This window comes from Saccostrea cucullata, unplaced genomic scaffold (genome assembly GCF_032062105.1).
Source record: "Saccostrea cucullata isolate Sc308-1 unplaced genomic scaffold, CSIRO_AGI_Scuc_v1 ctg2826, whole genome shotgun sequence".
NCBI classification, from domain to species: Eukaryota; Metazoa; Mollusca; class Bivalvia; order Ostreida; family Ostreidae; genus Saccostrea; species Saccostrea cuccullata.
In genome coordinates this window covers 44,354-61,464 of record NW_026926086.1, presented here as the reverse complement: position 1 = coordinate 61,464, position 17,111 = coordinate 44,354, and the positions used below count along the sequence as shown (strand labels likewise).

Genomic DNA, 17,111 nt, shown 5'->3' with positions numbered 1-17,111 from the left:
AAACAGCACCATCTAGAGCAAAATGATGGACATGAGATTGTCCTTTATCACGAAAGAAAGAGAAAACTTCCTTCAGAGAAATATAGGATCCACTCCACACAAACCATAAATATACATGTAATGTTGGCCAGAGTCCTCCTTGTTCTACATGCCTTGCCCAACATCACAGTGATCACGATAATAGTGACCTTGAAACCATTTACAATGACATTCTACAGCAATATCAGAAAAAAATCATATATATGTGGAAAAAAGTCATTCCTAAATTTCAAGAAAGTGTTAATCCAATTGAGAAAAAAGAGAAAATGTTAAGAAAGAAATTGTCGAGTTTAAATTTGCAATGAAGAATAGAGCAGATGAACTGAAGAAAGCTATTGACAGTATACTAATTGGTAATAGCAAAAAATCTGGATGAGAACACAGTCTTTTAGAAAATGAGAAACAGAGGAGTACATAAAGTACCTTGAAAAAATGATTACTAAGTACGAGAGTAAAATATCTTCAATAAAACACACTGACCTCATGAAATTCCATTTAGACATTTCATTGGATACTCTGAAGATGCCTAGCAAATCTGAACCCAAACTGCCAACTTTTACATTAGGTACACTAAATAAACAAGAAATATCCAAACAGTTTGGCGAAATAGAAGTTGATTTATCGGAAGTTTAAAGCTTTTGTTTGCCAAAAACGTAAGTGAAATAACTATCAAGGAACATACTTGCCATGTGTCTCCCTTGCCTCCTAATAAATTTTGGGCTAGTGATGTCACGGGAAATCTCATTCTCTCTGATTTGAAAGGAAACATCTCACAGAAAATATCCATATTCAGAAAGACATATTTCCAAGGTAACCAATACAGTTACCACAAAGGGAGAACTTTTATGCACAAAGTATTGGGTAAACTCTGTGTACAGAGTAAAAAGTGGCAAGTCCATCAACAAGTTTATTAAGACAGGGAACTGGGAACCTGGAGCCATCTACTCTTCTCCTATCAACGGGCACATATTGGTTGGGATGGAGAGAAATTCAGACCAGAAAATTACCAGATACGACAAAGAAGGAAAGAAACTACAAGACATACAGTGGGATGATAAAGGAAAAACTCTCTACAAAAGTGTTAAATATATTACAGAGAATATAAAAGGAGATATCTGTACATCAAACTTCTGGGCCCGAAGCGTGGTTGTGGTAAGAGTATTAGGAGAGTACTGGTTCTCTTACACTGGTCAGGAGTCTCAGGATGTATTTATGTACAGATGTTCTGGGACACATCCTGGTTTGTAATGACTATTCTATATTTCATGAAAATCGTTCTAGTGTCCACTTGCTGGACATTAATGGTCAGTTCCTGTCTCTCCTATTCCACCAGATCATTTTCCTAAAGAACCCCGTGCTCTGTTTATTGAAGATCAACACAATATCTGGGTAGGGGATGGTACAGTTCTACTGTCTCTGTGTAAAAGTATTTGCAGAACACAACAAATTGATTTTTATCTATGTATTTTTTATGCTTCATCAATCTGTGATTATGATAAAATAAATAGAATAGAGATATTTTCCTGTCGCAATGGGTTTACATAATATCAACTAACGATTGCAATACTGTATTAGTTTCTAAGATATAAAAAATTCTTACATTCTGAAATAATTTTCTTGCCTTGCTTTAATGTTCTCTTAACATGAGACGTTGTTTTACGTGGAAAAAAGGGGGTAGAGGGAGATAAAGGTGACAAAATTACGCGTTTTACTAATATCATATAATTATAGAAGAATGAAATATTTCGGGGTGGGTGGGGTGGAGGTGCATTTTAATGATTTTTTTAAATGAAGCTAATCAATGCATATTTAAATCCTCAATAAAAAGAGATTATATACAAGGGTTGTCCGTAAAGTTCGTGGACAAGCTAAAATTCAAATAAAAATAGTGTCATTGATATTTATTATTAACATATTTATAATCCTGTACAAAATGTGAATTACAAAATGTAAAATTATATTCAATTTCAAATATATAATTAAAATTATTGCTTCATTATTAGACTTGGTATGATGACCCGGAGCAGCGCAATATTTTGATTAAAAATTTATTTATTACTTTATAAATATATCATTTGTATTTTGTAAAATTCCTCGAAAATTAGAATTGCTTTTACTTTATGAGGTTGACAAAAATTAAATCTTCAAATCTGAAAAATTTGAACGTTCAGAGTTTAGAAATGGCTGAGAAATCGACGTTTGAATCTATGAAGACGGGATTGGGATTTTGTTTTTTAAGGGACGTTTTCGGAAAAGGTGTAGCAGAGAGCTTCGATAAAATTCTGTATAGACATTACAAAAACACCAGCAGAGATCCATAAATGCTGTAAACAGTCGGAAAAATATATTTTAAAAACCCTTCTTAAGTATTTAAGTGGAATATATAATTTTCGGGCGAAGGAAACAATTTACAGGGTGACATGTTTGAAGGAAGACCATCATTGCTGTAATAAATGAATTTTATAAGTTAAACGTGATCATGACTTTGCCGTATTTCCGTAAATAAAATCGTCTTTACACGGACAGAGGTTGGATGATTTGCAAAATATGAGACAGGCATTGTCAAATATTATTTTACGAATAAAACCTGAACAATTTTTGCACATTTTTTTGACTGATTAAAACGACATAAGAAATGTATTGAGTTAAACGGTAACTATATTGAGAAAATTTACATGTGTTCGTATTTAGCTTTTAACGTTGGGTAACGTCAAGAATATTCGTTTCAGTGCTCCGGGTATGAGTGTGTGTCTTTTTTGTATCTGATATAAATATAACTATTTTTGTTTTGTTTCTGTTGAAAACTTGCATATTTATAAAATGAAATGTGAATTTAATGAAAATAATAGTTTCATATATTTTGTCAATGTTAGTCAGTAATTATAAATGTTGTCCACGATTTTTAAGGACAACCCTCGTAAACACTTCAATATGTTCAAGGAGAAAAACTAAAATCGTTTACTTTTGGTTGCAGTGTTTGTTTTTTTTTTAACTCATCAATTATAATAAAACAAGATAACATTAATGAATCTGTAACAGAAAAAATGACCCCTCAAAATTAATTATGTTCCAAAAGTGTTTATGAATTTAAATAATTATTTTTTAAATGCAAATAATAAAATGCCGGCTTTCAACATGCACAATATAAAGAGCTACCAGTTAAGCAAGATCAGCGAAATATTTTAGCGCAATTTGACGTCATTTTAATTTTGACGTTATTGTGTTCAATTGTGACGGCAGTCAAGGTTATTGTGACGTGCTTGAGTCGACGCTGTGTTAAAACGTATGCGTATATCAATCAGATAGGGCCTCGTTAAGTGAAATCTTTCAGGCTTTCGGTATATAAGACCTGGTTTACTTTATATAAATGTTATGTTGATACAAATTCAAAACTTTTTTAAAATGTTCACAGAATAATTACCTACAACTCCTTAGATAAGAAGCTCACGGTCCTTATAGGTCACCTGGGTATCCGCTACACCTTCCAACAATTTAATTTGATTTGTGTTTAAACCAGAGGCCAGAAACTTCACAATATTGAAATAGACAACATTGCTTATCATAATTATTGTCCCCCGCTTTCGCGAAAGCGAGGGGACATTAAATCTCATTCGTCTGTCCGTCAGTCTGTCCGTCTGTCAGTCTGTCAGTCTGTCCGTCACAAAAACTTTAACCTTGCCCATAACTTTTGATTTAGTAGAGCTATGACTTTCATATTTCACATGTGTATTCCTTGTGACAAGACCTTTCTTTGGGTACCACCAAATTTGACCTTATGACCTTGACCTTACAGTTTGACCCACTTTTACACAGAAATTTCAAACTTTTACTTTGGCCATAACTTTTGAATGGACGGTACTAGGACTTTCATATTTCACAAATGTATTGTTTTTGGAAAGACCTTTCATTGGATACCAACAACCTTGACCTTTTGACCTTGACCTTGGAGATTTCCGTATCTATGAAAAAACTTTAACCTTGGTTATAACTTTTGAACAATACGTACTACGGCTTTCATACTCAACATTTATAATCCTGATGAAAAGATCTTTCATTGGATACCAAGAACTTTTACCCTTTGACCTTGACCTTGGAGTTTCAACTACTTTTTAAAAACTTTATCCTTGATCACAACTTTTAAACAGTAGATACTAGGACTTTTATATTTCACATATGTATTCCTTGTTGCAAGACATTTCATTGGATACCAAAAACCTTGACCTTTTGACCTTGACCTTGGAGATTTACATACTTATGGGAAAACTTTAACCTTGACCATTACTTTTGAACGTGAGGGCTAGGGCTTTCGTACTTCACATATGTAACCTTTTTGAGAAGACCTTTCATTGGTTACCAACAACTTTTACCCTTTGACCTTGACATAGGAGTTTTAACTACTTTAAAAAAATTAACTTTGGTCATAACTTTAGAACGGTAGATACTAGGACCTTTACATTTCACATGTGTATTCTTTGTGACAAGTCCTTTCATTGGATATCAACAACTTTGACCTTTTGACCTTGACCTTAAAGATTTACGTACTTATGTAAAAACTTTAACCTTGACCACAACTTTTGAACGGTAAGGGCTAGGGCTTTCATGCTTCACATATGTAATCCTTGTGAGAAAACCTTTCATCAACAACTTTGATCCTTTGATCTTGACCTTGGAGTTGACCTACTTTTGAAAAACGTCAACTTTGGCCATAACTTTTTACCGGTCAGGATAAGGGTTTTCATCCTTCAAAAAAATCAACTTTAATGATAATTTCTATAAAATGACATATGATAAGATGTTCATATTAGACACAATATGTCATAAAAAATAATATCTCACCAACAAAGACACCGAAAGCGGGGGACCACGATTCTTTGAATTTGCTTGTACATATACACTTGAAATGCTAACTTTGGTTACTTAATACCCAGAGGTAGGTCAAGAGTAACAAAGAGAAAATTTAGTACCACTTTGTAAGAAAATGTGCACCCCATCCCACAGGAACCACTGACCCTGGGGCCACAAATTTCATACTTTTGGAAATTTCATCATGGTCATAAATTGTTGATTAATATCAGAATGGGGATTTAAGAGCATTAATATATTTTCAGACTTTGTACCCCCCTTTCCAAAATTTTCACTATATAATCTTTAAAGCCCAGCTGGAGCAACCACTTTTGAAATAACGACCACCATTGGAATAATAAATTCAATAGTGGTTGAACATGTTGAAAGTGCATTTCAATAGCAACCGTAGCTAGTAACTACTATTGAAATACGTCCACTATTGAAATAATTATTTCAGTAGTGGGTGAGAGTGCATTTCAACAAGCATTCTGAGAGTATTGCATAAGCAATACATGTCCCCTACCGTGTTCCCCTTTTTTCTTCAGGATGTCATTTTTTAATGTGCAAAAGTCATGTCCCCGCAAGGTTAAACTGAAAGATTTTCAAGTTGTAAATGCCTTAAATCTAATAGAATAATAAACATTAAGACGACAATTCAACTCATTTATCCATCGTCTTTTCCTCGCTTCATATTTTTGTCGACAATCGGAAGTTAACGCAGTTCGAACCCGATCTTAATTAAGCGATTATGAAAAATATTCAAAATGCCATAATTCTGTCAGAAATCAATGAAGCGAAACGAAATTCAAACTTGATCTGTAACTCATTAAGATACACTCACTTACCAAAATTCAGCTCAATATCTGCAAGCGTTTAGAAAAAAAGTGCGGAAAACCAAGTGGGAATGAAAAATATTCAAAATGCCATAATTCTGTCAAAAATCAATGAAGCGAAACGAAATTCAAACTTGATCTGTAACTCATTACGATACACTCACGTACAAAAATTCAGCTCAATATCTGCAAGCGTTTAGAAAAAAAGTGCGGAAAACCAAGTGGGACAGACTGACGGGGACAGACAGACGGACGGACAGACAGACAGACAGACGGACGGACGGACGGACGCAGAGGAAACCTATAGTCCCCTCCGGTTTCACCGGTAGGGGACTAATAACAAACATAGGTAATACTGTATACATGGTTATTTTCGCCCCGTGTTCTTTTCGCCCTTTCACACTTGAAAACAATTTTTTCCCGTTTTAAATTCGCCCACTTATAGTTTTGTTTAAGAAATTATAGTGTAATATTTGAAATTGCCCCGGTTTAAATTCGCCCCAAAGAAGGTAGGGCGAAAGGGCCGAAAATAAAACGGGGCGAAAGTTTCCCTGTATACAGTAACCACTATTGAAAACACGTTTATTTTTAACTAGATTTCTGCATCTTTATATGCAGATTGCAATAAGGTGTTATGTTTATGAGACTCTCCGCCTCATTACAGCTCAAATTTGCAGTGACGTGACATCATTTTAAATTATGACGTCATACATTTGTAGTTCAGAGAAGTTCATTCAAAGAGTACACTGCAATATTCTCTGGAAGGCATTTATCGTACGTGCATATATTATTCAAACTATTTTACGTAAAGTAAAAGTATATTTATTTCCATGGTTACATCTGCTAAAATATGACAAAGGTTAAAATAATTAACCAGAGTCAAAATTTAAGTGCAAAAAGGTCAAATTTATAGAACCGTAGATCAGTACGTTGGACACTGACCCCCTATTTTCTCTGCAAATTGAGTCACACTATGCGTACTTATCCAAAATATACTTCCAAAAAAATCCTTGATTTAACAATTTTCACGAGTGACATACCTTAAGGTTATTTCATATCAGTGGGTGAAGAGAACATATTCATACGTTATCATTATTTTGATTTTTTGTCATTAACCCCCAGAAGCAAAGCTGGAGGAGATATGGTATTGCAATTATGTGTGTGTCTGTGGAGAGATGCAAATTTTCTCCTTTACTCAGCACTTAGGGCCAGAGCTGCAGAACTGTAGCTCTCTTCTTGAGAAAATTCGGACAGATAAAGCAAAGAGCTACAAATCCATATGTTGTGAACCTTTCGATATATGCTGATTTTTTGTCGCTCACTTCAGGTAGAAAATGCAAGCAGAGAACTTCAGTTCTGTAGCTATTAAGGTAAGGTTTGCGTCTCCCTCCAATTCATATTTTTTTTTAAATCTGCACATTTGCTATACAGGTGGTTCTCGATGGCTCGAACTCCGATCTCTCGAAGTTCTCGATCTCTCGAAGTGAGTCTCCGGTCCCGTTTTTTCCCTCTATCTAACTAAGCAAATTTACTCCTGATCTCTCGAACTTCTATCTCTCGAAGTTCTCTATCTCTCGAACCGTCCCATTTTTTGAATAAAAGACGCCAAATTTAACGTATATCATATTTCATTTCGAATATTATTTTCATTGAAAAAATTAATTTATTTTATAAATTGTGTAACTTATATTATTAAAATGACCTGAATTTGTATAATTCATGCTTATATTATTTAAACTTTTATATTTTCCATTATCAAAAAAGTGAAAATTTTGGTAAAAAAAGAAGATTTTTCAATTTTCTTTGATAAAGTAAATCCGTTGCCATGGCAACAATAATATAAAAAATCACCATTTTCCATATCTACCGATTCCATCAAAATCCATGAGTTATCAATTTGATCATTTTCATTAAATTGAACTAAAAACAGATGTATGTCCCAATTATTATTTCCATGAAAACATGGGCTATATTATGGGTTTTGAATATAAAAATCAGGATTTTTCTACACTCTGAAACACAACGTTGATATCACATTGTCACTCCTCAGACTAAATGTTATTTATTATATTGTTTTTAGGCATAAATTGGCCATAAATATTTAAAAATTTATTCCATGGAAGAACTCTAGTATTTATGGCAATCTTAAAAAGCTTTACATCGGAATATTCTGATGAAATTGTCCATGAATTATACTGCAACACCTTTTGAAGTATATGCATATAAACATACTTCAGAACATGTTCCAACTAAACCAATTAAAAGCCTTTTGAATTTGAACTCATGCTGATTTAGTCATTCCAACATGTATTATTTCTAGACATCTTTTTATCAAGATGTCTATATTCAGTTATGGCTGGTGACTTTGTCATAATACATGTGTGCCATTCTTTGAGTGAAATGTTGTAAGCATTGCATCCACGAAGCTGCTGTTTTTTATTATTAAATGATTTTTTTACTTCGAAAAGAAGAAATGCTATCTTTAAAGTACCGTTTTTTGCCCTCTCTTGACTCAGGGTAAAATCATTGGGTCGGTAGGTGAGAAAATCTTCAACATATTTTTTCAGGGGATAAGAGGAATAACAAAATCGGTCCTGCATTGAAAAAAAAGGGTTTGAGTCTGACCATTTTAGTCAGTCGGTCGGGAGAGGCCAGTAACCAAACATTTTTTTTTAAAGATGGCCTAACCTATTTCTACTCTTCATGGACATTAGATCAATCATTGCATTAGTCTGAGAATCTAAATTAAAATGTCTGAAAGTAAGAACAAAAAAGATAAAATTCTAAGTGACATCAATTCATACTTTAATGAGTTTACAGAGTACTACTGATTTCAGAGAAAAGGCAAATTCTGCAAAATGACATAACGTTGTCATAAATATTTATCAAGAACAGGGAAAAAGAAACAATGCTACAATGACAAATATATTCCTTGAATATCCATGAAATAATAATTTAAATTAAACAAATTTTTCTTCTTTATAAAATCAAAATAAAGAAGAAAATTAAAAGATTATAAATGTAAACAATTTTAAAATAAAACTACATGTATTTATGAAAGATTTTTAAAAATTTTAGTAGAGTACTAAACTGGTCTGATCACTCCTACTAAATGAACAATCTTACAACTTCCAAGTCTCATTTTAAACTGTTACAGTAGATATAATTATACATGCACACTGTAACTTTATGTACAAAACTCATCAGTTGTCAGAAATGCTTATTTGAGCATATTAGGTCCTGGTGAGAACAAAATTTAAGGAATAAAAATATTAATCTTACTTGTTCATGTATTAATTTCCTTGCAAATTTACAAACCCTTTTAAGAAACTTGTTCAGTATAGACAAAAGCAATCTTCAATTAATACTTATGATGTATGCATTCATTTTACTGAACACAAGATCAAAGATAGACAAACAGAGCATGTACTGCAAGCACCACAGACTCTTTTTTTTTCTAGATATATGGAAAAAGCATGTAGATACTAGATAAGATGTTGTAAAAACATTAAATTTTCTTCTATACTGTCTATAGACATATAAAAATATGCATTGGGTATAACAAGTCAGAAGTCTTCTCCAGAGCTCCATTGATATCACCATATCTGGTTCAACACCTTAGCTAATGATCCATCCAACTTTCTTTAATATTCTTGAGCTGATATAGGATCCTGGATGACCTCTAATTTGATTGATGGCACAAATCTTTTAAGGAAACACTGAAGTACTTTTGTTGGTTCTTATCTATTCCAATTAATGACCCGTAATCTGAAATCATATGTGTTCATTTTACAATTTCATTTAAAGAAGGAGAAGACTCATTATGAAATTAATAAATTTCCAATGTAATCAACGAAGAATCAATATGGAACTATTGTAAAATTTTACAGATTGAATTAGTTAAATGCAAATGCTTGATAAAGAATGTTCTTTTCATGCACAATCTGTATCTTTTTTTTTATTAATATAGAAAATGAGATATCAATAAAAAAAAAACAAACTTCATTTTACAGAAGGTAACGTACACAGTTGAATGCATGTTCCAATGTTACAAATATTAGGCCTCAATAAGCAAGGATTTTATTTTTCATAATTTCTTGGAAGACTGCTTTTTTGTCAATGTTGGGATATTACTCACATCCTTACACCAAGCACAGGGACTTGCTCCTGGCGTGTTATAATTATAAATAATTATAACAAGCCGGGAGCAAGTCCCTGTGCACCATGTCAAGAAAATGGACACCCTCGTACTGTTTAAATACATCGCTTTTAAATCCGAAGTCAGTAGATCATTCATAACTTTCAGTTATTGTAATGTAGCAGTTTGTCCTGGTGTTGATCTTGATCAAGTTAAGTTTATTTTAGTTTTAGTTTTTGCTAGATGTCTTTTGAGAGAATTCTTACAAAAATGCAGGAATTTCATAGTTTAAGAACAGTACATTTAATTTAGCATAATCAAAATCAATGCATTATTAATATAGCAATTCTTTAAATTTTTAAATTATAAACATTTTCAAAGAACCAGTGTCGTTTAACATTATATATTTTCACTCTTTTCTCTTCTGTTATTTAAAGTACACGTACTATGTGATAGTCTAGTCCATTTATTTTCTTATTCAATTTCTGCACTGATGCAAAGATTGGAGAGATTTAAATGTCTTTGTCATTCGGCTCACCACAGCTATTTATAATATCCGACTACAATGTGTTTTTGTTCGAAGCTTGAAGTAAAAAACACTCTACCTGGATAAACGTTATACATTACAAATGGCTAACATTAAAATATCACAACTTTGAGGTATTGTGAAAGAGATTTATCTACTAGACTGCAGAAAAGGTAATACTTAAGTAAGTGTTGAGCATGTTGAAAGCTATACACACTTATAACACTGCCAATAGTGTCTCCGTTACCTAAACAATTATAATGATAAATATTTTGTAGAGTTTTGATTAACAATAATGGACCAAGTACCAGATACGGCCCAGCATGTTATCGAGTGTGACACAGAATCCTGTGGGAAATTTTCTGAGTTCTACTGCAATACCTGTCATCAGCGAATCTGTGATCAATGCAAACAGCGCCACCTAGAGCAGAACAAAGGACATGAGATAGTCCGCTATCATAAGAGAAAAAGAAAACTTCCTTCAGAAAAATGCATGATCCACCCCACACAAGATATAGACATTTTTTGTAAGGTTTGCGAAGATCCTCTTTGTTCTACATGTTTTGCCCTGTTTCACAGTGATCATGATAAAAGTGACCTTGAAACCATCTACAACGACATTCTACAGCAATGTCAGAAGGAAATAGCGGAGATCTGGAAAACAGTCATTCCTAAAGCTAAAAATAATCTTGAATCAAAGCGAGATAATGTCACGAAAGAAATTGCCAAGATAAGAGTTTCCATGAAGAAGAGAGCAGATGAAGTGAAGAAGGTGGTTGACAGTATATTAACTGATAATAATAAAAAACTGGATGAGATCGAAAACTCTATACTTGATGAAATATTGGAACATCAAAGGGAAACAGAGGGCTACATAAATTACCTAGAAAAAATGATTGCAGACTATGAGAGTAAAATGTCTTCCATAAAACACACTGAACTTATGAAGTTCAATTTAGACATTTCATTGTCTACGCTAAAGATGCCTAGCAAATCTGAACCCAAATTGCCAATTTTCACATTAGGTACACTAAATAAAGAAGAAATAGCCAAACAGCTTGGTAAAATTGAACTTGAAATATTTAAGCTTTCTTCTATAACAAAAGTAAGTGAAAAAACTATCCAGAGAGATGGAACTTCTCATTTGTCTCTCTCATCTCCAAACAAATTTTGGGCCAGCGATGGTTTTAGAAATCTCATTCAGTATGATATGGAAGGAAAAATCCTACACAAAGATCCACCAGTATTTGGAACCTACGAGGTATAAGATATTTCCAAGTTTACCACCCAGCAGGCAGACAACGTTGTTTAAAAGTTGAATATATTAGTTGGAGTTGGGTTTAGAAGTTGATAAATCTTGATACAACATTGATTCAACGTTGACTTTTCAACGTTGAAAATTTACCGTTGAATCAACATTGAATTCAAATTGAGTTGAATTGCCAACATTGATTCAACGTTGGATCTTCGCTGAGCGGGCCAATCCTATTTTTCGCTGATAGATAATTTGGACAATGATAGTGTCGGACTTTAACACTGTCGGACCATATGAAACGAGGTTAGACTTGACAAAGTCGCACTACCATATATCGTTACTAACTATTATAACTAACAAGGATGGTAAATATAGAAATTTTAAACATTCAATGATAAATATGAATTCAGTACGAATTTGCAAAAGTACGAATTAAGAGGATACGCATTAGGACATCCGGAAAATATTCAAAAAGACAGCATAACACAACCCTCAGAACTCAACACCAAGATTTAATTAAAAAAAATACTCTTTAAAGAAAACATTTCGGCATGTCAGAGTACAAGTATCATTGAAGAGACATAATTTGTCGAAATGCATATCTGGTGCATTAAAAGTTGAAACGTATAAGATTTGCATCTTACCTTGGAATGGTGTCATGTTCTGAACTATTTCATGACCACATGTGAAAATGCAAAACGTTTGTAAATGCTCGGGTTTTGTAGCATGATTAATTCATAGAATGTATTTTGGTGAAAATTATTGTAACACAATTAGCTATTGATATGAAATTAAACACTTACTGTTTACAATTATATATTTTTTCATATAGTGATATACCGTATGTTTTCATTTACGGGATCCCGACCCTCTGCTATACATTTCACCTTATAAAGTTTTAAATTTGTTATACTGATTTTCCTAAACAACAATTACATGAGAACCACATGAAAATAGTTTGAAGTATAAAGCGCTGCTTATTTTTTCAGAAATGATTTTTATGTTCAGATAATGAAATAAAGAAATTGAACACAGACAATAGAAAGAGTAACGACAAAATTAAAGTCAAAAGGTCAAGGTTGTTGTTATCCAATGAAAGGTTTTGCCACAAACAATACATATGTGAAATATGAAAGTCAAAACATTAAATATAATATATGAGTAGCATATGAAAATATTACTTACTACCATACCTATTTAAATCATGTTAGAAAATAGCATGGAGCGACGTTTCTTAAGTCAGAAAATCACAATGTTGCATGTGGTTGTAAGAAGAAAATATATCTGTGGTGAGTAGTTATCTTTCTTCTAAATATTTCTTCATATGAAAAAAAGTCATTCTAATTAAGATACTGTTTTAAGTACTTGAAATATACAACCATTTTTAAAATGGTACTTAAAATGATAAAACTTATTCAATTTATAAGGCATTTTATGTTAGATTTAAATGTTTTATTGTTAAATATAATAAAACAATTACAAAGAAAGTTGTAAAAGAAATGAAGAGTAATGTTTCCATCATATGTTTGATCTAATCAAATTGACTACTCAGAGGTCTCAGGAAACTGATTAAGAAATCTGTGAGTAGTATATATAATATTTTGAAAGTAAACTGTCTTTTCAGAGGGTCGGTATCCCTTCCACAATTACAAAGACATCTTAGCAACCGTCCAATAAAACGTTTGAAATTGTATGTAAGTATATTATTACTATATGACACCCCCTTTACAAAATTAATAATGGAAGAAATTTTGAATCAACTGTTTTTCGAAATATTATCAACGTTGATTATCAATGTTGATTCAATGTTAAGACTTCAACGTTGATACAATTTTTTAAAATCTATCATAAAATCAATGTTGAATCAACATAGAAAAACAACGTTGATTCAAAGTTTATTCAATGTTGTGTGCCTGCTGGGCACACAGTCACCACAGAAGGAAATCTTTTCACAGATTACCATGAAAACGCTGTCTACAGAGTAACTAGTGACAAGTTCATCAAAAAAAATAATTGAAACAGGAAATTGGAGAACTGGAGCTATCTACTCCTACCCTATCAATGGACACGTACTAGTTGGAATGAGGAGAAAATTTTGACCAAACAATAATCAAACACAACAGAGAAGGAAGGAAGTTACAGGACATACAGTGGGATGATAAAGGTCAAAGACTCTACAAAAGTGTTACGTACATCGCAGAGAACATCAATAGGAACATCTGTACATCAGACTGCAAAACCAGAAAGGTGGTGGTGGTGACTCCATCAGGGCAGTACTGCTTCTCTTACTCTGGTCATGCATATCATCCTTAATTCCAGCCGTATGGAATATGTACAGATGTTATGGGACACATCTTGATGTGTAATAGCTATTTACCACTAACATTTTATGGTGTTTTCTTTAGTGTCCACCTGCTGGACATGAATGGTCAGTTACTTTCTTTCTTACTCCCACCAAAACAATGTCCTCCACATCCCCGTGCTCTCTGTATTGATGATCAACACAATCTGTGGGTCGGGGGAATTGGACAGTTATACTGTCTCTGTGTACAAGTATTTGCAGAAAACAGAAAAATGATATCTCATTTACTGTATTATGTTAACGCTTAATCAATTTGTGTAACAAACCACCTCTCCAAGTTAGACATATGTATTAGCTTAATGGAGACATAAATAACAACAAAGATTAATGGGTTCACTGGAAAATGAATTAAGTTTAATACATGTTCAAACTATAGATTAAACCCATTTCATCATTGTTTAAGAAACGTTGTTGATTGCTTTAATTTACATTTGAGACCAATATTACACAAATAAAAAGCCAAATATATATGTTGTGACACACAAGTACTAGTAAGTTCACCTACCTCCAGCATTTGTTTTGCTCTGAGGAGACCAGTTTAACCACCAGTTTAGTCCCGTAGCGGAGGTATTTGTCCATAGGTGTTTTTATAAGTAACAGAGGATCTGTATTTAGTTTAAATGACAGCTTCCTGTAAATTAATGACTGTGAAATTTGCATATCATTAAATTTTTATTTACCAATAATAAGTTCTTCCAAATATCATTATGTTACTTAGATCTTTGCCTTTCCTGTGTTTAAACATCAATTCACTCATCATTTACATATTTAAGATGACATTAATTTCATTATATATAAAACACTCAATTACCTGAGTTTTGTCTTCAGACTTATTTTTAGTTTTGTTAAAACCATTGGTGACACAGGTGTAGACTGGCTTCCCCTACTGTCCCTATCTTTGATGAAGCAGTACATTCCAATGATGTCAACATTTAATTGACAAGCTTCAGCTCAGAGAAAACAAACGTGTGATCATGAAGAGGCCAAAGGTCAACATGCTTCTCAGATATTAATGTCTGCACTGCTGTATTCTGATTGGTCCGTTGTCCACTAGCTTTCACTCAAAATCAATAATGCATACATCAAACATCTCTTAAATTGAATACTTATATCTTTTGAAAATAACAAAGTGAATAAGTAAAGTATCCACTGTGCATAGAATTATGATAGATAGCAAAACTCAATAATACATAACTATATTTGACATGCCCTATAATTGAGCTTTGGAGATCAGATATTTGACCTACCTTAATAAAGTGTTCCTGATCCCTCACCTAAGATAAATGGTTGTAAAATGTTGTCTGTATTACATCTTCTCATCAGATCGACTTACAGGGGTTAGATAATTTACAAAGGCACTCTCTAAACTCCCATCTACAAACACATCCAAACACATTGTATGTAATATATATGTACATAATTACATAACTATTATATAACCACATAGTTTAGGTACAAAATACTCTCTCCAGAATATTTGGAGGATATAACATGTATTGTAGTACAACTTGGCATACCCTCTAAGATTTTTTCCGTTCAATCTAACACCCATGGAATCCCCACTAAAGTTTTGCTCGTGAGACAACAGGAAGTAAAGGTTTACTCCGTCTCTCTTTCATTGGCAGACCCCAAGAACCTGAGGGTTACACCTTTGATCAATTTAGTGCTGTCTAAAATCAGCTGCAAAAAAACTAATTAAAGTATTTAAACTGTTTAAACGCTTAAAACTTTCATAAACCAGTAAAACCCCTACATACGCCAGTATTTCCTTTTGATTGCACATATTCATATTCATGTGATGCACGCCCCGTGCGTGAATTTTTAAACTGCAGCTATCAAAAAACATGTAGATTTATATGGAAATAAACTAAAAGTATATTTACAGGTACAAATTGTAATTCTATCTCGGACAAAGACATTGGAAATGTAAATATAAGGAGCATTCGGATAAGACAGAATTCAGGACAAAATAAAAATTCCGAAACCTTCCTACACATCTACATGACACCATCAAAAATCTCCCAAAAGATGAATAGGCTACTGAGTAAAATATAGGAGCTGTTCAGGGAAGACGGGGCTTTTCGCATAAAAAACGTCATTTTTCAACCCCCATTTGACCACCGGGGGCAAAATCAAAATTCCAAAACCTTACTGCACATCTACATGACACCACCAATCATCTCCCAAAAGAAGATTAAGCTACTGTGTAAAATGTAGGAGGAGTTCAGGGAAAAAAAGTGTGACAGACGGACGGACGGACATGAGTAACAATATACCCAAACTTTCTTTAGAAAGTGCGGGTATAAATATTTGTCGATGTTGTACACATTTTCCATCATCATAAAGGAGCAAAGTATTAAAGTCTGTCAGGGACTGTAGTTCCAAAGCGCTCTCTCGGCCAGTATATAACCGTGTATTAAGGCATATACAATTTCAAGTTTACTTATATATACTGAAAAATTTTAGCATTTTAAATCTGAAAACGAGTTAAAGTATTATGAGATACAATCACAAGCAATTTTCATCAAAAGAGAGCTCAAAACGTGGTATGAATATTCAGTGTTTTAAGACTGTAAATTTAGCAAAGGATTGTTAAAAAATGCACATAATTATACGCTTAATAAATGAAAGCTGGAGAACCGTATCTCTCTGTTTGAGAAAATTCAAACATATTGAGCAGCGGGCAACGTATCCAGGCCTTGTCAAAACCTTCAATTTATGCCGCATATATAGTTAGTCGATCACTCCATGTATTATTTATTGTATTTGATAGTTTCCCCGGATTTAAGATATAATATTTAATAAATGATTAAACATTCAACTCCAATTCCGGCTAATTTACTTATCCGTCACGTGTTTTGCGTTTAAAACAAATACAAGAAATATGTCTTTGGTAATTCATGCGTTTTACAAATAATGATTTACTAATAATGGTAATGAAATTGATTTAAATTCTAAATGGCGTTTTCGGGAAATTTCAAAAGCATTGGATACATCTAAATGCAATGTTTTTTTTACATTTCTGCTTTTCCCGTGTATTTTCAAAACATCACAGGCAATACATATATGAGGGTTGTTTGGAGAATATGCGGACCACCGTCAGAACTATTAAT

The 17,111-nt window shown here is 33.0% G+C and overlaps 2 protein-coding genes across 2 annotated transcripts; both read left to right on the top strand.

Annotated features, from left to right (window-relative positions):
• Positions 1 to 340: 340 nt before the first annotated feature.
• LOC134270724 (uncharacterized) lies at positions 341 to 1,287 on the top strand. Its single transcript, XM_062752970.1, has 2 exons — positions 341 to 392; positions 833 to 1,287. Exons 1-2 carry the CDS (start codon positions 341 to 343, stop codon positions 1,285 to 1,287), a joined length of 507 nt encoding a protein of 168 aa, XP_062608954.1.
• Positions 1,288 to 10,482: 9,195 nt separating this feature from the next.
• On the top strand, positions 10,483 to 11,648 carry LOC134270712 (E3 ubiquitin-protein ligase TRIM45-like). The gene is made up of 2 exons (XM_062752960.1): positions 10,483 to 10,554; positions 10,660 to 11,648. Exon 2 carries the CDS (start codon positions 10,677 to 10,679, stop codon positions 11,646 to 11,648), a length of 972 nt encoding a protein of 323 aa, XP_062608944.1. The 5' UTR covers positions 10,483 to 10,554; positions 10,660 to 10,676.
• The last annotated feature ends 5,463 nt before the right edge of the window (positions 11,649 to 17,111 follow it).